At 44.3% G+C, this 25,127-nt stretch overlaps 1 protein-coding gene across 1 annotated transcript; it reads left to right on the top strand.

Annotated features, from left to right (window-relative positions):
- On the top strand, positions 1-25,127 carry AMFR (autocrine motility factor receptor). Its single transcript, XM_072980955.2, has 14 exons — positions 1-444; positions 9,745-9,837; positions 11,210-11,374; positions 12,615-12,767; positions 13,833-13,873; positions 14,996-15,128; positions 15,426-15,559; positions 16,156-16,266; positions 18,421-18,611; positions 19,349-19,452; positions 20,500-20,634; positions 21,041-21,124; positions 21,922-22,106; positions 23,515-25,127. Exons 1-14 carry the CDS (start codon positions 196-198, stop codon positions 23,657-23,659), a joined length of 1,923 nt encoding a protein of 640 aa, XP_072837056.2. The 5' UTR covers positions 1-195; the 3' UTR covers positions 23,660-25,127.

Below are 25,127 nucleotides of genomic sequence, written 5' to 3'. Positions count from 1 at the left end.
CCTGCCTTCCCTCCCTCGCTCGCTCGCTCGCTGTCTGCCCGTCCCGTCCGTTTGCCCGCCTTCCTTCCTCGTCGGTTGAGGCCCCGGCGCGTCGGTCGGTCGGTCGGCCGGCGGAGCGGCCCAGGCCCCAGGCCCTAAAGGCCCAAAGAAGGCCCCAGGCGGCCGGTCGGGGGCCTGTCGGCCGGCCTGTCCGCGATGCCGCTGCTCTTCCTGGAGCGCCTGCCGTGGCCCAGCCTGCGCACCTACGCGGCCCTCAGCGCCCTGGCCTTGCTGGGCAGCGTCCTCAGCGCCTACCGCGCCCTCCGGCCCGACGACGACGACGACGACCAGCCCGGAGCCCAGCCGGGAGAGCCCGACCAGGACCAGGCCGAAGCCGCCCGACGAGCCCGCCCGGCCGCCCTGGACGTCGCCTCTTACCTCCTCTCCGACGGCCTCTGCGTCTGGGTGAGGGACCCTGAGGGGTGTGGGGGGTGTGTCGGGGGGGGGAGGAAGGATGTTTTCCGTTCCTTTCCACGCCTGTCCATCCGTTCCTTTCCGTTCCTTTTATGTCCTTTCCATTCCTTTCCTTTTTGTTCCCGTTCCTTTCCATTCCCGTTCCTTTCTATTCGTTCCTTTCCTGTTTATTCCCGTTCCTTTTCATCCCCGTTCCTTTCCTTTTGTTCCTTTCCTTTTCATTCCCGTTCCTTTCCATTCTTTCCTTCCCATGCCTTTCCATTATTTTCCTTCCATTCTTTCCGTTCCGTTCCCTTCTTTAAGGAGAACCCGCTTCTTTGCAGGCAGGCATGTTGGAGTGCACCCGATGAAGCGGGTCGCATCATCCACACATGACACCCTAAAATAAGGCGGTCGGTCCTCAAGGTAGCCCAGGACGTCTGTTTCTGGTTTTGACTTGGCATCTAGGAAAGCATCCATTGAAAAAATTAGGGTTTCTTTCGCTTTTTCTCGTCCTTGCTTTCGTTTTTTTTATTTATTTTATTTATTTATTTTTTTGGAACAGGCTAGCAGGGCTGGCTCTCCGAAAACCCTGTTAGAAAAGAAAAGAAATCAAGAAAAGGCTTGGGGGTGTCCTTAAAATTGCACAAATGCAAGAGAAGGCAATACCTTTATTAGAACACAGGGAAAAAGCCTGAATAAATGGGGAGCTTTAGGCTTAGGCTGTGCGTCAATATCCTGTGGATAGTGCAGAAAAATTATAAACAACAGTCACAAAAATTCATGGCAGGTCGATGCTTCTTAGAGGTGCTAGAAAAGTTATGGATCAGAACTTAGATGATAAAGAATTTTGCTGCAAATGCCAGAGTAATAAATTAGAATACATTTCAGTCAGAAAGTTTATATAAACACCTTCACCAGTGTTGCAATAACTTGCTGTATATTTTTTTAGAAAAGGGAAAAAATACATGTTACTTTACAATAACACACACTAGAAATGTTACAAGTTTCAGAGATGTAACTGGGCAAGTCTGTTTCAGCAACAACAGAAAGGAAACAACAGCAGAAGTCTGGGGCACCTTCGAAGGGGAGAGAGGTATTTCCCTTGTGAGCTTTATGTGGATTGTAGTCTGCTTCTTCGGAGGTTAAAGATCAGAACTAGCATAATCAAAGAGAAAATGGTGTAGGAGGGGAAGGCCTTGCTAATTTACTACAACCTGCAAAAGGAGAAAGTTTAGTCCGCACAAAATGCAAAATAGGAACCATAAAGGAAAATTAGATAATTTCAATCCCCCACTAAACGTTTACTAATTAGATCTTCCAGACCTTAATTGCCAAATTAATCATTTACCATCTATTTATTTCCCTTCACCTTTTACCTTTCTTGTAACTGGTAGGCTCATCTGTTCGCACCCTTTCAGCCTTCTCAACTATTTACAAGACGGCGTTCTAATCAGAAGGTGGTGGTCCTTGAATGACACTGAACTACAGTCCCCATCATTCCTACCTGATACAGCTCGTGGCCCCATTACCCTCACGGGAGCTGTCATTTAGTGTCACATGGTTTTCATAATATAATTGTCAGCATCCTCTTGGGCAGCCTTGGGAAAGAGAAATTTTAATTTGCAGAATCCGAGAATATTGGAAGGAGCCTATAAGGCCATCAAGTCCAACACTTAGCTAAACGCAGGAATTCAAGTTAAAGTACACCTGGCATATACAGTAGTTGTCCAATTTCTTCTTGAACACCTCCAGTGTTGGAGCGCTCACCACTTCCTGAGGTCATTGGTTCCATTGTCGTACTGCTCTAACAGTAAGGAAGAATTTCCCGGTATTCATTGAAAAGAATCTGGCTTCCTGTATGTAACTTGAGCATCGTCCCCATTGTGCCGTGGAGTGATGCAACAGGATTCTGGCCAGTGTGAGAGAGGTAGGAGTGATTGTGTCCAAGAAGCAGGCATTTGGGGGCAGAATGAGATGGCCAATAGGAGCCGAGGGTCCTGTTGGGGAGAAAGGCGGGATAGAAATATTCTAAATAAATAAATAAAGGGTAAGGAAATTGGACTTGGAAAATGGAGAATAATAGCTGCTTGAGGTGTGTGTGTGTTTGAATGTTTTGTGAAAATTGTAGAAGTAGGAAGTGAGTTTAAGATCCAAGGGATGGCTAGGAAAGAGGGCCATTGCAACTCAGACGTGAGGAGGGGATGCATGGAAATCGACATCTAACAAATATAGCTTGAAAAATTAATTTTTGAGCTATAATTCCAAGGTCCACAGATCCTTTGTTTGATGGTTAACTGTCGATTCTGGAAGTTGCAGGCCAGAATTTCAGTGGGTATTTTTTGTTTTTTGAAGCACTAAGAAATATAAATGACCTATTAGTTATGTAAGGGGATTGAAGAGGAAAAATAATTTCACATATGTTTCCGAGGGTCTCTGCTTGTTGTATTTTCTGTCCTGTGCTGCTTCGATCGTGAATTTCGCAGGTCCAGAGCCTTGTTCCTCGGGAAGGAGCTTGCTCACTGCTTTAGGGCTTCTCAATAGGAAAAATGCTTCATTCACCCAGATTCGGTTGCTGTCCCAGCCCATTAAGATGTAACAGACAGAACCTGGGACCTTTTGCACACAAAGCAGATGCTCTACATCTGAGTTGCAACCTTTTATTTTGAGCCTGTTATTGCCCCTGTCTGTGCTTTCTGTGGTGGCTGTTGACCCCTCCGTTTGCCACAGGGTTCTGTTAGTTGTGTGTGTGCAGCAGTGTTGTGAGGAAAGAAGGTACGTATTGTAACTGGGACTGGATTTGCAGCTATCCTTGCAAGCCACAGGTAATACTTCATTGGCAGAGTAGCTCAGGATTTGTATGGGTTCTGTGCTTGGCTAATAAAGGAAATCTTCCACTCTCCAGGAAAACTGTCTCCACAGCACGATTCGCAATATCAAGTACAAATGGTTGTGTATAACAACTGGAATGTAAAGTATACAGCAGTACTGTATTAAATAAAATACCAACAACAGGTGCACCTTAAGATCATCCAAAAGTTGGCTGAAGTAGAAAAACACCTATACAGTTCTCCTCAAAATTGACAAAATATGCCAAACATACCCTTTTGGGAAGAGAATTCCTGATTCATGCTGCCGCTATCAGAAAAGCCCTGTTTGTTGTCCTCGGGTATAAGAAGAGTAACAAGGGTGTAATGAAGCTGCATTTGAAAAGTAAATGAGTAGGAATGAAAGTACTATATTGGCATAACATTGAAGGGGGTTCTAGGTTCTAGTTGCATTTAAACGTTTTTGTAGAAAAAGCATTTTGACAGGATTTTTTTCAAGGTTGCACCCTTCTCTTATAACCTCAAAATTCATGTATCCCCCCCCCCACATCAAAACAAATGAAAAATTAAGCAGCAGCAGCACAAAAAACCAATGATGCATCCCTTTTTGAACACTTTAATGAATAACATCAGTGTATTTGTTTTTTAAGTGCAGCAATATGTAAGAGGAATAAATGCAGAATAAAAATAATGTGCTTTTCTTGAGCTTGGAATGTATTCCAGTAATTCAGATGGCAGGTGGTTAAGACGCATACTCAGTTTTTTTTTTAAGGCATCTGCTTTTTCTAGATAAACTGGAGCTGGTGAACCAGCCCGAGCTGATTCAAGAGCTTTCCTGGCTTTTGCTGACACTTCTGTTTTCATAAAAATCACGTATTTGAGGAACACTCCTGAAAGGAATTCAGGTCCATCCGGAACAAGTTGTGCATAAGCATCCAGCTTTTATGACAGATGTGCCTCGGAACTCCGAATGGCTTTTCTTGCTCTCTCTCTCTCGGTGTGTCTGCGTTGTAGGAGGGCCAGGCGAAACTCCCAGGTTTCTCAACAGCTGGAAGGAACTCCTTTAACAGAGAACTAACTGCAGCCTGTTTATAACGTCCCACCTCATTTCGGCCACGTTGGTCTGTTTCCAGCGAAGACGCTCAAATCTCTAGAGCAAAATTGCCTCACTGCATGTAAATGCAGACGGAGGAGAAACAGTTAAGCACCTTGTCAACTTTCCCCATCATTTCCCTAGAGTTGCTTCTAGATTTTTAAATGAAGAGAGAGATAATTGGGGAACAGCCTTCACCTCTCCTCTGGATCCAAGTTCAGTGGTGGTGTTTGCCAACAGTCCCATAAGCAGCTTAGGGCCAAGCCTTTAATGTTGGTTTTAATGTTGACAAAGGTTTGATTTCTTTTTTTTTTAATACAGCTTTTATGGTGTGTTGAAAGCTGTGAGTGTTGTCTAGTTTAATTATGAGCCACTTCGGGTCTCCTAGGGAGAGAAAGGCAGTATATAAATAATATCAACCCTTCCTGCACCCCATGATCATTTTCAGAGATCCTTTTCTGGATGCCTGTGTCAAGTGAGGCAGGGTAGGTGGCTACTAAGAGAAGGGCATGTCTGCTAGTGGCACCTTGCTTGTTGATTGAGCAACTTGCCTGGGTCCCTGCGTCTTGGAATTTTTAACACAAAGCAGAGACCTTTTTATGCTGCCCTGCTTTTTAATTTGCTTATTTGGAAAAACAAACACACTCACACAACAGCGGCTAGTGATTTTTAAGACTTGCCCTTCTGTTGGTTTTGGTTTTGTTGCAATATTCATTCTTTCTAATATGGTTGTTACATAATGAAGTGTCATGGGCTGTATTCAGTTTCAGTCCCGGTTAATACAGACTGAAATGAAGGCAACACACTTGCAAGTTTGTTTTAATTCGGTGGGTTTACTCTGGCTGGGACTTAAGTTGGATTTAGCTCTATGTGTGCATATTGGATGGTTTTGTTTTTTAAGCCACCAGGAAAACTTCGGCCATCAGGCAGTGTAGAAATGTAGTAAACGAATAAATAAATTTGAATAAAGTATTCTAGAGTGTTTATGCCATAAAATGAGTGGGCCACCATGGCCCTCCCAGATGCTTTCCTTGTACAACTTCCTCGAGCCTTTGCTAATTTAGCCATTGGTGAAGGATGATGGGTGTTGTAGTCTACAGAATCATAGTTACCCACTGCTCTGCTAGAGTATTGCCCCATTCCTTGCTTTGACAGCTTGCCCTGGTCTGAAAACACCGTCATCCTTCTTGACAGGTCGATTATGAGGACACCCTTGTGATAAAGACTCATTATGTTATTGAGGGCGAGACTGAATCATCACCAGTGTCAAGGCGAACAATGTGTTTTCCAGCACAGGATCATTTCTTGGGCGAATGCTAGCCAAGCGGATCAGTGCCTTGGAGCTGCTGATCTGCATGAATAGCTGTGCAACCTAATGCATCTCCCGTTACTTCAGGGTAGGATTATACTGGAGCTCATGTTATGTGGGACTCATTTGCATGAGGGAGGAACACACAGAGTTTACCTCGATTTAGCTGCTTGAGCTGCGTCCTGAAGTTGACAAGCTAAAGAGTCTTGCCTCAACTCAGTGCTTATGTGGGTTTACGACAGCCTAGGTTTTGTAAGAGAAATGAGGTTCATTTCACTAACTGCATCTGGTAAAGGAGATGGCTGCCTATTAGGTCACTCTAAAGTGAACTAGCTATGGCTTCATTCTGTGCATGTAATGTTGTGTGCAGGCTGTAATTATTCTTTCAACAATTTCACTGGCTGCCGGTCTGTTTCAGGGCCCATAAAGCCCTATATGGCTTGGCACCAGGTTATTGGAAGGATTATATTACTCCATGTGAGTCTTCCTACCTTTTAAGCTCTTTTTGGGGGAGGGCTTCTCTTGATTATACCACCTTCCCAAGCTCATTTGGTGGGGACAGAAGAGAGGACCTTCTCAGTGGCTGCTCTGAGGCGTGAGAAGGAGCTGCCCCCCTCTTGTTCTTTCAAAGACCTTCCTCCTCAGACAAGCTTTTAAATCAATATGTTATCTTGGGAATGCTGGTTTTTAACTTTCAGGTATTTGATTGTTTTTATTTTTTTAAAAAATAAAAGGTGTTTAAAAATCAATGTATCTTTAATTGCTTTTTAAAATAATCTTTTTAAATCTCTTGTTTTATCTTGGGCATTGGGTCCCCTCTGGGGAGAAAAGTGGCACATGAAGAATTTAAATAAAATTGATTGAATGAATGAATGCACTGTCTAATCCCATTTTGTTCAGTGGGTTTTCCTGGCAGGTAAGTGCGGATAAGAGTGCAGGCTTAATCTCTTAAGGCATCGCTTCTTGTTGAGACTGATGAAAGTTCAAATCACAATATTCTTTCACCTGGCCGTGAATCAGCAAAGAAAAATCCTAGGGGTGGGTCTCCTCTTAGGATACTTATGAGTCACAGAATTGCCACAGGATGTTGTGAAATGTGCTGCTCTTTTTGGCATCGTGTTGGAGCCGCAGGTAAATGGCCCTGGATTACCATTTCCTCTTTACTGGGTGAAATCTGACGGGCGGACAAATCTAGCAGTCAGTGTTTTATTCCACTTGCGGTCATGACCTGTGGTTTACTCCTGACGTAAGTCCTGTTTGATTCTCCTGTGTCAGCGTTGACCCAGTGGGAAAACATTCTAAAACCCCGTTGATGTGACCTAGCTCTTTCTACCTGCCGGTCTTACTCAGTCACGCTTGTGTGTTGCAAAGTAGAGATTTGACCCAGTATGAAGTCATTTTTTTCATAGAAGCTGGTAGGGCTTTTATCCAAACTCCATAATCACCATAGCTTTGAAAAAGAGAGCATGTACGAAGTGACTGTCTTACACATACATGGTTGTCAATGGAGATGTCTGTCGTTACACATGGTTGTACGAGAGGACAGGGGATCGAGTAAGTCTTACTTATGGAAATGCTTACCTGTGACCAAAACCTTATTGTTACATCTATTTGACTGGGAACTTTTAAAATTTTAGACTGTGACGTCGACTTTACTGTATGTAGAATTCCCACGTACTGGTAACAGGTCTGATCCTCAGCCCTTCTGGGTCCAGCCAAGATAAAAAAAACACCCTACCCCTATGGCTTAATTTCAGCAAACCCCCTTCATCACCTCTTTCCTAATGTTTTGCTGCTGTGATCATGAATAGTTCTCTTTGAAAGAAGACTGCCTCCTTGCTTCTTTCTGCCACTCTGAATGAACAAGTAATATTAGAAATAAGCCCACCTTCCTTGTATAAGCAGTTTTATTTTTAAAAAAGTAGGAGAGAAATGAAGGATGCCAAGAAATGTAACCGCTTGGCTATCAGTTCTGGAGTGCATCACTCCTGGCTTTCTGTCTTGCAACCCACAGTCTTCAGTTCTGTTCAGGTATCAACCTTGACCTCCCATCCCTTTCCATTTTGAAAAGGTAAAGGAAAACTGGTCCACGCACATTTTTACCTTGTCGTTTGGTAGCTGCCATGATGTAGTTCAGAAATGATGGCAGTTTGGCAAAAGGTCGTGGATGCAGTAGGTGTGTTCTAGTAAAATAAGCTCAGGATATGAGTATGGTGAACAAATGGCAGGAAGGAGGAGTAAAGGAAAAAGTCGTAGACAGCCCATGTTCAGTGTTGGAACCGGGTGGAAAGTCGCATGGTGAAAAATGTGCCTGTAAGCCACAGAATGGTGGCCCCTGAAAGATTATAAGGATGTCAGAAGTGTTATTGTTTTTGTTTTACATCTGTTAACATATGTGAAACAGACTTAATATGGCCAACTTTTTGGAAAATAAACTTTGGGAATATTTGTTTATAAAAGTATCTCAGTGGTGTGCTTTGTCATATCTACAAAACCCCCAGTGCTTTTAATTAAATGTGCAATGGAGCACTGGGACGTCCCTTCCCTATGAATCCAGCCCCTTTCCCGCTGCTTTGCCAGCACTATGCAAAGATTCGCCTGTTCGCCACAGAAGGCTTGCAAATAGTTGTTCGTCTGCAGCTTGCAAGGAAGGATAGACTCCAGGGGGAAAGTCCAGCCTGAGTCACTCGCTTCAGTCCAGCTACGCTGGTTTCCAATTCATTCTGAATGCAGTTCAAGGCACTGGCTTTGCCTTAGAAATGCCACAAATGCATGGGCCCGGAAAATATATCTGAAGCTGTGCATCATCTGTGATCTTCAGTGGAGACCCTGTTTGGTGTCCTGTTTTCTGTTGCGATACCCTGGTGTGGAATTCGTTCCCAAAGAGGCCATGCTGGCTCCGTCATGACTGATTTTTAGACAAGGAGTAAAAATGTACAGCTTTATTTGGCCTTTGGCTTCTGATGTATTTTAATATTCTTTCAAAAGGTTCTAAAGAATGGACTGGGGTGGAATGTGGAAAGATTGGGGAGAGGATGAGGGTGGCTTGGCAGTTGGCAGCTCCTTAGGTCCTCTGTTAAAAACAGATGGAGGAAGAGAAGCGAGGAGCAGTTGGGACCTGCGGATAGATTCTAATGAGAGGTGTGCAATGATATAATCAGTAGTTCCTCGGGGACGTATTGATTTTATAATTGCAGCATTCCTGTGTTCAGTCTAATGATAACAAGTGTATGTTCTGAACTCCGTATAAAGCCATTGTGGTCTGGGACTAACAAAACGAGCAAGAGAAAGGTGTGGCCCAAACGCCTTGAGCTTTGCTTCTTCCTGTTTTTCCTAATTACTTTAATTTCTGCCCTTCCTGATTATCCATGGAAGACACCCAGTAGTTGAAATGGTGGCAGTTGACTATTGTTATCAGCCCAGTGCCCCTAGTCTGGGGTTCCGAGTTTACTCCAGCCGACAACAACCCCTGAGAGTGACTTTAGGCCGGTTGCCGTTTCTCTGCTTAACCTCATCTCCCAGTACTGATGAGAAGGTAGAGTAAGGAATGGGAAAGTAGAGTAAAGATGGGTATCCCTTGGAGGAAGGATGGGATGAAATTGTTATAAATAAAAACATCCATTTGTTGTCAGTGTGGGAGGCAGGTTTCTCTGAATCATTTGCCAGAAATGTCAGGGTCTGATTTCCCCAATGTAGTAATGTCAGACCATAATGGATTCGGGGCACATTGTTCTTTTTCATTTAAAAAGACCTCCCACCTCTCTGATACTATCACTGATTTGATCATTTTGTGTTAGCTAAATTAGGACACCATTGTGGTTTTTTTAACCATCCCCATTTAATTTAGGCATTTACTTCCAACCTGTGTCAATTTCTTTCCCCAAACTTCCCACCACTATAAAGACAGCTATAGTATTCTGTCCAGATAGAAAAAAAGTCCTTGGAACAGACGAATCGGTTGGGCACATGAATCAGTAGATCCCAGAGCCACAGAGTTTTAAGGTGGGATCTATTTTGCTGATGCTGAGATTCATGAGAAGCTAGGCTTATGCATCTGTGTATATATATATTTTTGATTCCAGGTGCTGGTGAATACTGCTTGCTGTATTCTAATGCTGATTGCGAAACTAATACAGAGTGTCGTGTTTGGTTCTCTCCGTGTCAGTGAAAGACAGGTAAGAAAGTTCTGTGGGCCTCCTCACAAGGTGATTGATGGGTTAATAGATCTTGGGAAATCTTGTTTTTTGAGGCCCGCTTGGTTACCATCCTTGAAGTTACAAAGACACAAGAAAGGAAAGAAAGGAAAGAAAAATGTGACCAGGCTTGAAACCAAATTACAGGAAAGAAAAATGTGACCAGGCTTGAAACCAAATTACAGGAAAGAAAAATGTGACCAGGCTTGAATCCAAATTAGGGTGTAATGCTGATTTCTAAAATTGTTTCTGAGGGAAAATGTTGTGATGGGTCAAAGTTCTAATTCTTGAATAAATCTCAAATAAGTGGTTCATGTCAACAACAGCAGTTTGACAATTGACTGAAAATTGTATTTATGAAAAAATACATAAATTGTATTTATGAAAAAAACCCTGTTTCGCTCATAAGCAGGTAAACATGCAAGTTGACTCTTTCTTGTGTGTTTTTTTTAATATATTTTACATGCCGTGTGAAGAAGAAATAGTGAAGAGCCCGGTCACGTTTTTAGGACTATCAATTTTTATGGTTTCTTGGACTCAATTTTTTAGGGCGTCACAAGGCTGTTTGCTATTTGCCCCCCCCCCCAGGCTTAACACAGCTGTTCCCATTTTAAACAATGGCTGAAATCCAGTAGTAATTCAGAGTAGGCCCACTGTATAAATAGAATTTACATAAATATTGACTCATCAATTCTCCAGTGATTCAACAGGCCTATGCTAGTTGTTGTTTACTACTGGATGTCGGCCAGTACGCACAGGCTTAGATGTAGAAGAATTAACCCTGTTATTCTGTTGCAAGCATTGTAGGTGAAAACAAACAAAATAAAAATGAAGGAACAAATAAGAAAGACCAAAATGAGGTGGCACCTTAAAGACTAACTGTTATTTTATTTTTTTATGTGAGCTTTCATGGACAAGTCCACTTCCTCAGACGTCTCTCTCTCTTCTGTCAGATTTTTTTCTCTTGCGTCTGAAAAAGTGGACTTGATCCACAAAAGCACAAATATAATAGTTAGCCTTTAAGGTGCCATTATGTTTTGGTCTTTTTAAAAATTACTTATTTGTTATTTTCCCCCTCTATCTACAGTCCTAGATGTTTACTTAAAAAGGGTAGTGTAAAATTTAGAATCCCAAGTTTAAAAAAAAAACCCAAGATACAGAACAATACAATGATGTGTCCTACATTTTGTGCATTATATGGTGCAGCTGCAGATATCTAAATTGGCCGGCTTTTGATTTTCAGTTGCTGTGCAGCCTTTGGTCTGCAGGGATTTGTCCAGCTCTCAGTATAATCCAGAATGTTCAGCATACCCTTTTTTAAAGAAAAAAAATGTTGTGTGCTAATCTTTTTCAGCATCTCAAGGATAAATTTTGGAACTTCATCTTCTACAAGTTCATCTTTATTTTTGGCGTGTTAAATGTCCAGACCGTTGAAGAAGTGGTCATGTGGTGCCTCTGGTTCTCTGGCCTTGTTTTTTTACATCTCATGGTTCAGCTCTGTAAGGACAGGTTTGAATATGTAAGTTCTTTGCTGGTGGCATGAAGCTGGGGGGGGGGATTTCATTTTACATGGGAGTGCACAGCTTCAAATGTTAGTGTCCAAGCGAGTATTTTAACATTCATTCATTCAAACATTGCTTTGGTAACATAACTTCCCTTTTATGTTCATTAGAACATTTCATTTTGGTGTGTTAATTAAGACTTTAGAGCAGGTTAGTGGCATGTTACTTCCCCATGAACCAATGAAAGTTACCCAGAATGACCAACCGCTTCTAAATAACCTTCCTTAAGTAACGAAGTCAAGTAGCCTGAATTGTTAATTATCAATCAGACTGTTAAGTATTATTGCTGTTAAAACAGTGAAGAGGGTTTGGAAATAGCTGCCTTGGGTTATTTTTTAAGGAGAAAGGTGGGATAAAAATATTTTAAATAAAATAAATAAATAGTTAAAAACTACAATGAATTATGGGTAACAAATTAATTTTGGATAAATTAATTCCATGCTCCGCAGGAATATATGTATTCTTTCAGCACAGGTAACACAGTGGTTTAAGGCATCCAGCTGCAGAGCCAGAGGTTGGGAGTTTCAATTCCCCCACTATGTGCCTCTTTGACAGGGGCCGGATTTGATGATCCAGAGGGACCCTTCCAACTCAGCAGTTTTAAGATGATTTAATAATCTGTCATTCTTTAGCCCTTAACACTATTTGATTTAATACTGTTAAATTGCCTTGGGTCCATTCCAGGAGAGAGACAGGATATAAATAGTATAAACATAACAATGAATAAATTAGTTTTTTCTTGCAATTGCCAATGAATTTGGACACTTTGGCGAAAAACTAGAATGATGGATCCCTTCCTTCAGACTGCCTTCTCCACTTACTCTTTGTTCTCTTTATTCATTTACGTTTGCGAGTCAAGTGCCATGTGGCATCTTCTGTGCCCCTGTTTAGCACTCTATCAGAAGCAAGGAAGTGCCTCTAGACAGAGCAGGTATCATGACCCCCCCCCAGGACACCCCACTGCTGAAAGCTAGCCAGGCAGACTCCACTTCTGCTTTGTATGCGGATGATCAAGAAATCACTGCTGGTTAAAAATCCGGCCTCTCCAGGGATCTGAAATGCCAGAACAGTTCATGTGATCCTCCTAAAAACGAACTAGGGAGACGAGCTCTTGACAAGTCTGAGTTTATTGGATGGGCTTGCTTTGGAAGTTGAAGTGAACAGAGGGCTCCTCACCATTTGGTTCCTCTCCTGCAGCTCTCCTTTTCACCCACCACACCCATGAACAGCCACATCCGGGTCCTGACTCTGCTAGTAGGGATGCTGCTTTCATGCTGCGGGCTAGGAGTTGTGTGCGGTGTGATCGGCTACACCCATGGAATGCACACCTTATCTTTCATGGCTGCAGAGGTGAGATGTTCACTTAAAATAAGATTTAAACATGAGTGTCATGCTTTCTGGTGAGCCTGGATTTATTGGTACAACTTTTTTCTTTTCTTTTAAACTCTCAGCCGGAATATATAGCAGTGGCCAGAATCCTGTTGATGTTCGTGTGACATTTGAGTAATTTTGCAGATCTGTAACAGGATCCTGGACGTTGGGTGCACAGTAACACTGCTGTGCAGCTTTCTGGTTTTATTTGTGTGCTTTTTGTCAATGGCCTGTCACACTATAAAGCTGTTAACTGCTGGTGGCAAATGAGTCTTAAATAAACAAATGCAGAATGCAAAGCACGGGTGGAAACAGGAGAGGCAAGGGCTGTTCAGTAGGGTTGGCGTATCATGAAAGTTGAAATTTATGTCAAATTTATTTTGTACATCCAGTAACTTGTGGATTCACTCTTCCCATATACACTGTAATATGTGAGACAGGAGCTTGTCCTACATAGTAGTAGCAAATTCAGCGATTAGAGGAGGAGTGATAGAAATCAAGACATGAGATTTGGATTTGAATTGGCTTTTCATAGGTTGTCTCACTCAGCTTAGTCTTTTCTTGTGTAACAGGATCCTGCTTGTGGTTCTGACCATTAAAAAAAATAAACTTGAAAGCTGGAATATAATAGAATCTTGTGTTTTGGCTTTTGGTGTTCCCATGATGTGGTTGTATTAGTTTTCACTTCCATCTCCGGCTTTCCTTGAGCTTTCCTGTAAAACAATGAAAACCATTTGCAAACTGTCTTCCTGGCCCGCTCGTTTTCTGGGAGCACGTTACTCCCCTCGGCAAGGCAGCCTGTTACCTGGACTTATTCTCTTCCTACTTGAGGAATCCTATTCATTCCTCACAGAATAAGCTCATACAGTGCCTCAGAAACAGGAACAAAATATTGCCCAGACAGTGAACAAGAGTTTAATCCCAGAATTTAAGAAGCATATTCTATCCCATTTCTTCTGATCGTCTTGCCAGGTTTCATAAAAAAATATTTAAAGTTACCTGTTTTTTTTTCCTCCTCTCTCTCTCTCTCTTTTTAATTCTTAGTCCCTTCTTGTCACCGTGAGAACTGTGCATGTGATTTTACGGTAAGTAAGATTGTCATTCAAAGTTTGTGAGAGACAGAGAGTTGGTTCAATTGCCAAATGTTTGCTGTGTTTGCTGTAAGCAATTTGGGCCCAGAACGTGCCTTCTAGGGATGAGAAGTGCATCTCCGTGACCTTGGGGGGGACCCCTCTCTGTCATATACTAGAGCTTTCCCCATTCAGCAGAGTCTTCTGACCCATCTTATAGCATTTTCACAGCATTGTATGGGCATCCAGGAGGGGGAAAGAGAAGAGAACTCCCCTTTCCATCAGTTTGTGTCCCTTAAATCTGGGTCCAACCAATTGCAAATCAACCAAACCATCAGAAGGCGACAAAGCATGAACTAGTCATATGTAAAAGCTCTGTAGTAACACAAAAGCATATAAAGATGAAACTGGCCCTTTCAGTTGACTATTTGGGGAGTGACAGTCCCAAGATGCAGAGAGAAGGCCAGGTTGGGTTAGTGGGATTCTACTGGTCATATTCAGGCATTCAGCAAAGGACTAATCCAGACCCTAGAGCAGAGGGAGGAAGCTTGCCTCTCTCTGCCTTTTCCTATCTGAAGAGGAGAACCATGGAGATTTCTCTGCAAGATCCAAAGCCCTGACAAGTAAAGGTTTCTCCTTGCCTGGAGATGCTGCCCAGGTAGAGAGCGCTCCCTAGAGGTAGCTGCCCGTGTTGGAGGACTAAGATGGAGATGCAGGGAAGGGGCAAGGCTAGCCCGCTTCCTCTTCTCCTGGATTTAGAAGAGCCCCCTTGGATGGGACACCTAAATAGAACTACTGTTCTGAGACATGGAATGGGCAGCCTGATCAATGCAAAAAGAGCCACTTGAGTAGGACCTGGAAGGCCGCACCAATAATCTCTAGTGCCTGAAAGGAGAGGGCGAGGAACAAGAAAAAGAGCTGGACTAAGTGAGGAGGAGAATAAAAATGACTTTGGAATCTCCAGCTGGCCAGTGCCACCTTTCACACCACATATTCTAGGATAAGAAACGGGAGAGAGGAGAGCAGGTGTGTGCCACCGTGTTTAGGAGCCCATCTTTTGTCAGTGTCTTTTTTTATTTATCCAGCTTTCAAAATGCCACTTGAATAATGCAGCGATCTCTCTTTTCCCTCACCCAGTTACGTCATACATCTCTGGGATCTCAATCATGAAGGGACCTGGGAGAGCAAGGGAACGTATGTCTATTACACCGATTTCATCATGGAGTTAATGCTCCTGTCCCTGGATCTCATGCATCACATCCACATGCTGGTACGCACTCTTAACGTCAACAGGACTAGTCTCTTGTGTGGTCGTTGTAAAGCAGGTCATGTCTCTATGAAAGATGAAACAGGCAGTTTTCTGAAATGGCAGGACCGCTGTCCCTTGTACACTTAAGCTTGTCCTGCTATAAAGCAGGACTCAAAGAACCATGCCTACCATTTCAGCTTTGCTCATCTTTTCCCTTTATAACATAAGCTCCTGCCGCTTAAAACTTTCTAGACTGGGAACACTGCCTCCTTTTGTGTCCCTAAGCCACTCAGCGCTCTTTTTGCATTTATTTGGCAGCTGTTTGGCAACATCTGGCTGTCCATGGCCAGCCTGGTGATCTTCATGCAGCTGCGTTACCTGTTTCATGAGGTCCAGCGTAGACTTCGTCGCCACAAGAACTACCTCCGCGTGGTTGGAAATATGGAAGCGAGGTATGCAGGTCGCTTGAGGTGTGCCTTAACAGGAAAGAGGCTTAGGCCATTTCCTTGCCACCCTGGCGGGCGGGGGGGGGGGAATCTCTGCATTTGTGTGTTGCAGCAAAAATGCAACAGGGTTTTGTGCACCTTAAAGACTTAACAAACCTTATTTGGCACATGTTCTGGCTTAAATACACCCAACCACCGGTTGCCTAGGACGTTGTCCCTGGGCAGGTAGGTTGGTGGTGAGTGGGTATGAAATTGTAATCATCAGTCAGTGCAAAAACTACAAACAGTGATAATTACCTTAATGGGGGTTGTTAAAGAAGAGTAGTTGAGTGATCACATGAACAGCTTTGCGTTAATGAGTTCATTCATTCAGGTAGCAAGACAAAAAGTTTTTGTTACCGTTTGGACCACCAGAGGTGGTGTCAAAACTGCTCGATGGCATCTTGTTCAGCTCTTTGTGTTGGGACCTGTCTTTGGAGTTATTTTGCTTAGCTCAGATGAGATTTGGCTGCAACCAAGACATAGATTTCCACGTGGATTGCTTTAGGCCGACACCTCCCTGCTTCCTTTGTCGTAATTTTGATCCGGTTCTCTCGCCGTAGGTTTGCAGTGGCCACTCCTGAGGAATTGGCAGCCAACAACGATGACTGTGCCATTTGCTGGGACTCCATGCAGTCTGCTCGTAAACTCCCTTGTGGACATCTGTTCCATAAGTATGTACCTGGGGGGACAAAGTGGGGAAGAATAAGTTGTGTGTTCTGAGGATCTCCAGTTAATTACTGAATTTCATTTGTGCATCCAGTTTTTCATTTTCATACTCCATTTTCTGATCTGCCAGTTTCAGCTTCCATATTTCTCCTCTCCCAGAAATAGACTAGTTTCCTTATCTCTAGCTTAAGGGGTGGTTGTCAGATCTGGCTCATTCTGGCCTGTCCCAGTGTGTAGTTTGGAGACCTTTGGAGAAGCCTCTTCTTAGTCACTTTTGGAGACAAGAGACTGGATGAGGCAGACATCCAGGTCTGATCTAGCAGGGTTTCTCATAGCTGAAAGGATTCTCAATAGGTAGATGGTCTTGGAAAGCACCTTTTGGTGGCCCTTTCTGCTTCTCTCTTACGATTCCTGCAAGTTCTAGTCTCAAAGGAAGGAGATTGAAGTGCAGAGACCACACTGTCGTCATTGCTTCCAAGCTGTGCCATCAGTATTTGCCACTGTTTTGAGAAACCTGTTTAAGATCATTAGTTCTTTATAACAGACACATCTCTTCCCCTGAGATGCCTGGCCATCCGCCATTAGAGCTGCTTTTCAACACACTTACAAAGCCATCCTTGCTTTCCCATGAGGTCAGTTGATGATTATGGGCCTGCAGCATCATGAGCCAAGATTGTTTCTTGGTTGACTTAAGTCACAATGTATCCCTGGGGCCAAGCCATGTGGTGCTGTGGTCCTAAGACCAGAGAAACACCTTGCTCAAAATCCTTCCATCTCCATGGAGCTCAGAGGCCATCCTATCCTGCCTGCCAAGGTGGTTGCAATGATGCCTGTGATCTATTTTGCTCTTTTAGAAAATCTGCTCTAGAAAAAGATGGATAAGCAGCATGTGTGCTGGTCACTCAAGACTGTACTGTACAGATTTGAGCTGGTTCGGAATTCAGCAGTTTGGTTGTCTGAAGGTGGCTGCCTCATTCTTCATATTTTTAGCGAATCCTGTTGACTGTGGGTCTGTTTTGTAGCAACCTTCAGGGTGTTCTTTACTCCCCCAGTGATCTGGGTCTAGCATACAAAAGTGTGCAGATTTTCATATTATCTATCTTATAAAAGAAGGTCAACGAGCAGGTGCCTCTTTGTTTCCTGTGATCTTCTAAGACATCTCCTATTCTTCTCTGACAGTTAACACTCACACAAACAACCTTCTCCAGGTCTCCTCCGCTGAAGGTTTTGGGTATTGGCGAAGGGCTGCCTGTCCTTCCGGTCTTTCTATGATCCTGAATTCTGGATGTTTTCAGGATACAAACTACCTTAAGTTTGTGTTTTCATCATTTAATTTTAAGCAATATAATACTGTAAATAGTTTTGATTTTAGCATAGGCTGCTTGGAGAATTTTTTTTAGCTGCGAAAGCTGGCCTTTAGATCTAATTGTAAATAAATGTGAAATGCCACACAGGCATTTATGACTTCTAGTCTGCTCTTTTGAGTCATGTAAGCCCTGAAACCGTAAAACCTGTGGTTATTTCAGCCCTTATGTGTATATTGTTGCTCCTCCGCTTCCTGGCAAGATGGAGATAGGAAGAACTTTCATTAAATTAAATGGTCTAGTTACATATACTGGTGATCAGGTCTTTAGGTGAGTCATTTGGGGATGTAATCTGTTGGATGATGAAATATTACACAATCTGTTACTTCTCCTAAGGAAAGGTGAACATCCTTATAACCCCCCCCAGCCAAGCAGAGTCATGTCCATTTCAAAGGAAGGCCAAATGGGAAGGTGTGCGCACGTGTGGCCAGCGCCTCTATGGTTGAAGAACTGGGCCATGGTATCCAGTCCACAGCTGCCTCAGCTGTAACTTTAAAACAACAGCCCTAAACCCAGCCTGTATCTTTCCTGACTTAGAGAAAGACGTGCTGGGCATAATCCATCTTCCCCAGAATCTTTAGACTTTACAGCTAAGAGTAACTTTTCTGGCAAAATCCATCTTGCCATGAACTTTTGGAAGTTCTTCACCTTGGTACAAGCCTGGCAGATTGGTCTTGACCCACGAAAGCTCGCAGATGATGGTTTGATATTTTCTTTGCTGGTCTTGCCTACTCTAGCGTTTGCATTTTATTTCCTCCTAAGAATTTCACTCGATGTCCTCTGTTTAATTATTAGCTCCTGCCTGCGCTCCTGGCTTGAGCAAGACACTTCCTGCCCCACCTGCAGAATGTCTCTGAATATCACGGACAACCATCACGCGAGAGAGGACCACCAGAGGGAGAACCTGGAGGAGAACCTGGCTCCGGTGGCAGTGGCCGAAGGCAGGCCTCACCTGAACCAGCACAATCACTTCTTCCACTTCGATGGTTGGTTCTTTTGCCTTCGTCAGTCGGCTTGGCTAGCATGCTTTTGGAAGAAGCAGGAACCTATCTCCAGGCACATCTTTCATAGCGATGAGTTAGTCTGGGGATTCGTTTTCATATTACCATCATGATCTTTATCCTCTAGCATTGCTTCCTATTGGAAGCACCACGCGTGGTGTTTTTAGTGCGTAGCTTGCAGGTGTGTCTAGCCCTAAATCCATAACCTGATTGAAACAACACCAAATTCCTTCTTTTCCTTCAAACACAGAGTCATCTCCCCCATCTGTCAAAGTACTGCTGACATAGCGTTTCACTGCCAAACATCCCTCGACGGAGGTTGCAGCAAGCGCTGCACATCTTAATTTTCTTCTGTTCTGCTTTTTTTGTTCTTGGGGTAGAATCTTCCTGCCAAATATCTCTAATGAAATATAGATGATGGAGGGTCAACCTCATGTATTCCATCTAGTACCCCTTTTGGGTTGTAGAGGAGGAGGTAGCTGTGGTCGTCTGTGCTGGCTGATTGGGCAAAAGCAAAATAAAAATAAGGAGAACAAAACTATTATGCACATTGAAGACTAACCGCTATGTTTTAATGTGAGCTTTCCTGGATCAAGGCCACTTCTTCAGACTTTTCCATGAAAACTGAGATTTAAAATATAGCAATTAATCTTTAAGAGGTCCCGCCATGTTTTTGCCTTCTTTATTTTTCCATATTGAGGAGTCTTCTGTCTCTTCTCCAGGTTCCCGCATCGCCAGCTGGCTGCCCAGTTTTTCAGTGGAGGTGATGCACACGACCAGCCTTCTTGGCATTGCACAGACAAGCAACTCTCAGCTCAATGCGATGGTAAGCCCGATTCACATTTTGCACCCTGCTGTGTTGTTTTTAAAAACTTAATTCTGTAGCACCACTGGCAGACTTGTGATACTTTGAAAAATAACTGCAGAAGTCACTGCCACAAGGAACGTGCAGTCTAAACTTCAGCAGGGTGAGAACCGAGGAAGAGAACAGGGCAAGAGTGACGGAGGGTGAACGGGAGCAGCCGGTTTTAGGAACACAGTGGCTTTGCTTGAGGATCGAGACCAAGGAGTTTAAGACTAAAGCTTTTGTGTGAGTGAGAAAGTGGTCTTTGAATGGCGATTAAAAGGGGAAAAGGAGTGAGGTCCAGGCAGAGACTAGTGGACTGCTGCTGGGTTGTAAGTGGAGGGGTGGAAGATTTGTCCATTTCACCCTCTCCAGTATCCTCTGAGTCAAGCTGAAGCATCACCTGCGGCATCTGCACAGAGAGGGCTTTGTGGCACAGTTGGGTTGTCCGAATCTCCCAGAGAGCTTTGCCGCAGGGTAGGCTGCTTTGAAGTGGAGTGAGAAGAAGTCACACCATGTCCTTAAAATGCATGTTCCTAAAAAGGCAGTGTTTCATAAAACAAATTACTGAATGCAGTAATCAGTCAGATTGGGTCATATCAGAGTTTCAGATTTTTTGTTTCCTGGTGACTCCTTCTGCAGAAGCGCCCCTCTGTGCCGTAAAACAGACCTCGCGATGTAGGGCATCAGTACATTGATTGCCCAATTCAAAATGTTATAAAAGGCTAACCTCCTTGGAAAGCTGTGCCAGTATTCTTGAGGTCTCATGGGTATAGCTCATGGCCTGCAGTTGAGTGGATCTTTTCTATCTGGTCCTGCAGGTTTTCCTTCCTGCGGCTGTGTTGGCTGAGAGATTAGGGGGAACGGTGGTCTAAGAGTCCAGTCTGGTGTCTTTGTGCTTCATTAACGAATGTAGTGGAAAAAGGGACTAAGTTGCTTAGAATTTCTTGCAAAGAGTTGAACATGCCGCAGTTGGATCCCTACATCCTAATGATGTGGATTTTCATTGTCTTCAATTTTTTCCCCTAGGCCCATCAGATTCAGGAGATGTTTCCGCAGGTCCCTTACCACCTCATTCTGCAGGATCTGCAGCTGACGCGTTCTGTAGAAATTACAACAGACAACATTTTAGAAGGCCACATCCAAGTGCCTTTCCCAACGCAGGTGGGTCGGATGCAACTAGCCCTGAGTTGCAGGCGGATGCCTTTCTCCCTTTGAGTGTAGCTGGTGCTAAGTCTTCGGCAACAGGCAGCCCATATTGGCCCCCCACGGAATTGCTGTCCTAGTTGTTCTGAAATGTGGAATTTAACTCCACGTTACTTTGCTCATGGATTTCAACATTGAAGTTGGATATGGAAAGACCTGCTACACGGTGCCTATTTTCCACTCTGGTCTTCTAAAATTTCCTAGGTGTTAGTCTCTTGTAACAAACCAGCAGTACAGCAAGTCATACAGCATTGACATACATCGTACAGCTGCAGAACTGTAGAAGGTATAAAAATTGCCTGTATAAAATCTTTTGTTGGGAGCATCCTTTTCATGTTGCATCAATTCATTGGATTTCTTTCAGCGTTCAGACAGCATCAGACCCGCTTTGAACACCCCCCTGGAAAGACACAACAGTGATCAGGAGGATGCTGAAGAAATAACTCAGGTAAGCTGGGGGGGGGGGAAGGTGTGTGTGTGGGGGAAGCATATTATGTATAGCAGGATGGGCAGGTAATAAACTGGACACACATGTTATTATTAGGTTTTAGAAAGAATTCTTCTATCTTTTGTCACCCATGAATTTGGAGAATCCACTACAGACAGCTTCTAATGGAAAAGGTGTGAACGGGCTGTTTATGCTGTCAGCCTAAATGTCTGTTCAGGGAGTAAGTGTGTGGGTTGTTCTGTTTTGAGACTGGAAGACTTGAGGAATCTGCATCATCCTTCCCCAGTTATCATCATTCGCGATAATTTGCCACTGTGATGTCCATCATTTGCACCGACACCCCTAGAAGTAGCCCACAGAATCCAGTCTCCTATATGAGAATGTTATTTTTCTCCTTGCTGCTTCTATATTTCAAGTGTATTGACAGAACAGTCAAGGGAAACACCTCTGTTTGTTGCTGATGAGGCAGTGACAGCAGACGGACCGCGTCAAGGTCTGCCTGCATTTTAGGAATTAGGATGAAAGATAGCCCCCCTCCCTTGCTTTCTGATTTTGGGATGTCGTTCAGATCCCTTCGGGTGATTTGCTGAGTTATATATTTGGCAGAGATTCAGCCTTTCCATTATTCCCTGTTACTGTATTTGCATAAGGTGTTCTTTTTTGGTAACATATCTTCATCGGAAACTTCCCTTCTCCTCCTCTCCTGTTTCCTCTGCCCGGTTCTTCTGGTGGTATGGAATTATATAACGGCCACTTACCGCCTTGGTTCCCTTTTCCTGTCTCCTTCTGCGTGGCAGACTGAGAGAGTCCCCCTGGAGCTCAACTCGAGGCTGGAAGAGATGATGGAATTCAACGAGACAGACGTGGAGCCCGCAGAGACCGAGGATTTTGAAGTGAGAGGGAGCCGTTTTTCCAAGTCGGCCGATGAGCGGCAGCGAATGTTAGTCCAGAGGAAGGAGGACCTGTTGCAGCAAGCTCGCAGGTGTGTGTGTGTGTAGATTTGTTTTTTCCCAACAGGTAACCCTGGGTCCTTGTAAACCGGAGTGGGTTGAATGCCAGCCCTCCAGATGTGGCTGGAATCCAGTCCCGTACATTCCCCATCACTGGCTAAGGCTGATGGGAATGGCAGATCGGTGACGTGGGCTGAGCTCCAGCTGGAACGTTTCTCTCTTAAATGAAGAGCCATTACTATCTCTTCTAGGAAGCATTAAAATAAAATTGGAACCACCATTTTCAGGAGAGACCAAGGTTGTGTTTTTGCAATGCAGAATTGAGTGGCAAGAGTAGGCTTCCTTTACAAGGGTTAGTCAGGAATCCTAAGTCTGCATTCTGAACCACAGCTTCTAAATTTAATGGCATCTTCCTGCCATCTGGAACTTTGGGAAGAGGAGCCACCCCCTCTTTTTGCCGCCTCTTGCAGGCAAGGATTCAGATCCTCGTTGTGAATGGTTAGAGAACAAGCATAACAAAGTGACCCAAATGCAACAGGTATCTGAGAATGCTCAGAGCATTTCGGTGTTCCTTGTACCATTTCTAAGGAGAAGGCAGACTCCTCCAGTAGGTGAGTGTTTTGTACATGAGTTACAAAAAAAGGATGGACTCTTTTGGTAGCCCTGGTGGCCCTATTCCCATCACAAGTTGCCCCAGAAGTTTGAGAAATTGGAGCATGGGGAGTTAAAAAAATGCCCAGACGTTCATTTTCTGATTGAATTTCTGATGTTCTTTAGTCTCCCGGTCGTGCTTGTTGTCTGCAAAAACGACCGTTCCCAAAGGGTTGTGGGAGAGGCAGAGCGGCTTTGTTCCTCTTGCAGCCACAACCGGATCTGCCGAAGAAGAGCCGTGCGCTTCAAGAGAGGCCCGGGAGCTGGGAGAAGGGGCATTCGGCTTTCCTTGGTGCAGAATTTTGAGTTGGAATTCCCGTCCAAAGGGGAGGGTGGAATGCCAACTTGGGCAGCTTTTAGGGCAGGATTGGGCAGAGTCTGGCTCTGAGACTGTTTGCAATGCCCAAGGCTGTTTTTGAAACTCCCAGGCCTCTTCTGGCCCCGTTTTCTTTGGAAAAAATAAAAATAAAGCAGTAAATGTCCTGGAAGTGTCGAGGAGAGGTGATTCCCCTTAGGCTGGGAGGTCTCCCTATGCTATTTAAGGACCAAAATAACCCATTTCTTCAAAGCTGGAAGTGAATTTCTACTCATGTGCAGCTTCGTTTTTTGCAAGGTTTTTACTTTTACTTTTTTTTGTGGCAATCTGTGCAAACCCCCAGAAGGCTCCACAGAGGAGAAAAGTGGCCCCCAGAGCCATCCTAATGGCCTGTCCCTGCTCTGCAGCAACAATAAATCTCTCCGATGCTTTCCCCACTCCAGCGATGATTCCTCCTTCCATTTTCTTCCCAGGCGTTATCTCAACAAAACCTCCGAGGACCCGGCCTCAGACCTGTCCCTGCCGGCTGAAGGAGGGGCGTCCGACCCCATCACGTTGCGTCGCCGGATGCTGGCCGCGGCGGCAGAGCGAAGGCTTCAGAAGCAGCACCCATCGTAACACTCCCTATCTGCTCCTGTTCCTTCTCCACACAAGCAGCATTTACGCCATCTTGCGCGCGCGCTGGCTGGCCCCTGTCGGCGAGCGGATGTTTCTCCGGTGCTCGGCGAGCTGTGCTGAGGATGAGTGAGCTGGCTGCTTCTTCACTGTATAAAGCATGTGATATCTAATCAGTGTTTGGACGCCTGATCAATTAACCTTTCTTGGGTACCTCTTTTCTCCAAGTGACGTGCACACACACACACGTTTTCCCCCTCCGCTCCCCATGGGCTGCTGCTCAGACGGCCCAGGCCTTCTCGTGGCTCTTTGGCAGCCGGCTTGTCCGTCTGTCCCAGCGAAGCCCTTCCGAGAAGAAACGGAGTGAATGAGAAATTGCGAGGTTGCCTTGGCAAACGTGCCCTCCCGAATCAGCCAACGTCACTGTGGAGCCGCTGCGTGTGAGCGAGAATGCATTTCAGAGAGGCGCCTAGGCTTTGGCAGAATCTCTTTGGGTGGGTGGGGGGCATGTCGAAATCTCGGGAGTGTATCGGAACGGAGCCCGCCAACAGGAGGAGACATCTTGGAGCCGGAGACATGAAGCTGAGTTTTAAAGAGTGGAGCTAAGCAAGGGGTTGCCCTTATTTGGCCCTGGCATGGACGCTTTGAATTTTTCTGGGTTCCTTCTGCCCAGAGGCTGGCTTAGTTTTTCCTGTGCATTTCATTGCCAGCATCAAGGCATACGGCTTTTGGAGAATAAAATAGAAGAGGCTCAAGCCCAGCTATTATTAGGCTTCAGTGTTTTGGTGAGCAGGTACACAGAACTGCAGAGTGTCAGGGTTTGGTCTCCGGGGCCGTCTTCAGAGGAGACTCCATTTAGGACAGGGAAGCAGACAACATTTAGGAAAGGCCTGGGAGCATGCTGAAATATATACATATATTTTTAATCTTACACTTTGCGATGATGCGTCTGCCCACTTAGAGGAGTTGGATGTACAGATCTGAGAGAACTGAGCGCTATTAGACATTAGATTAGGTGTGGTCTAGCTTTTTCTTGAGTATTGTAAGACTCTAGTAGATATTTTGAAGACCTTTGGTCTTAGATGGTGTTGTTGAGTTTTACAATGGCCGCCAAGTAATTTTTAAGTGTTTGAGGAGTATCGTCATCCTTCAGAAGTTGCCCAGTATTAAGACAAAAAGGAAGGAAGAAACAGGATCAAATATATCTTTTTATTGCAGGCTTTTAGGGTACCTGAAGGCAAATATAAGAAAACTACGAATGGTGTGTTTAAGCAAAGATAACTTATTTCAAGAAACTCACTCCCCGCCCCTCTTGGGAAGCCTTACTTTTCAACGCTGTCAGTAAACTTTGAAGAAGGAGGAGGAAGAAGAAGAGAAAACTGACTTCTTCTGTGATTGAATTTTGCTCGGAGCACAGCTCTTTGTTTTTATTGTTCAAAAATAAATAAATAAAATCTTGATCAGTGTTGAA

This window comes from Pogona vitticeps, chromosome 10 (assembly GCF_051106095.1).
Source record: "Pogona vitticeps strain Pit_001003342236 chromosome 10, PviZW2.1, whole genome shotgun sequence".
In the NCBI taxonomy this organism is placed as follows: domain Eukaryota; kingdom Metazoa; phylum Chordata; class Lepidosauria; order Squamata; family Agamidae; genus Pogona; species Pogona vitticeps.
The sequence above is the reverse complement of the archived record's forward strand: the minus strand, read 5'-3'. Positions and strand labels throughout refer to the sequence as shown.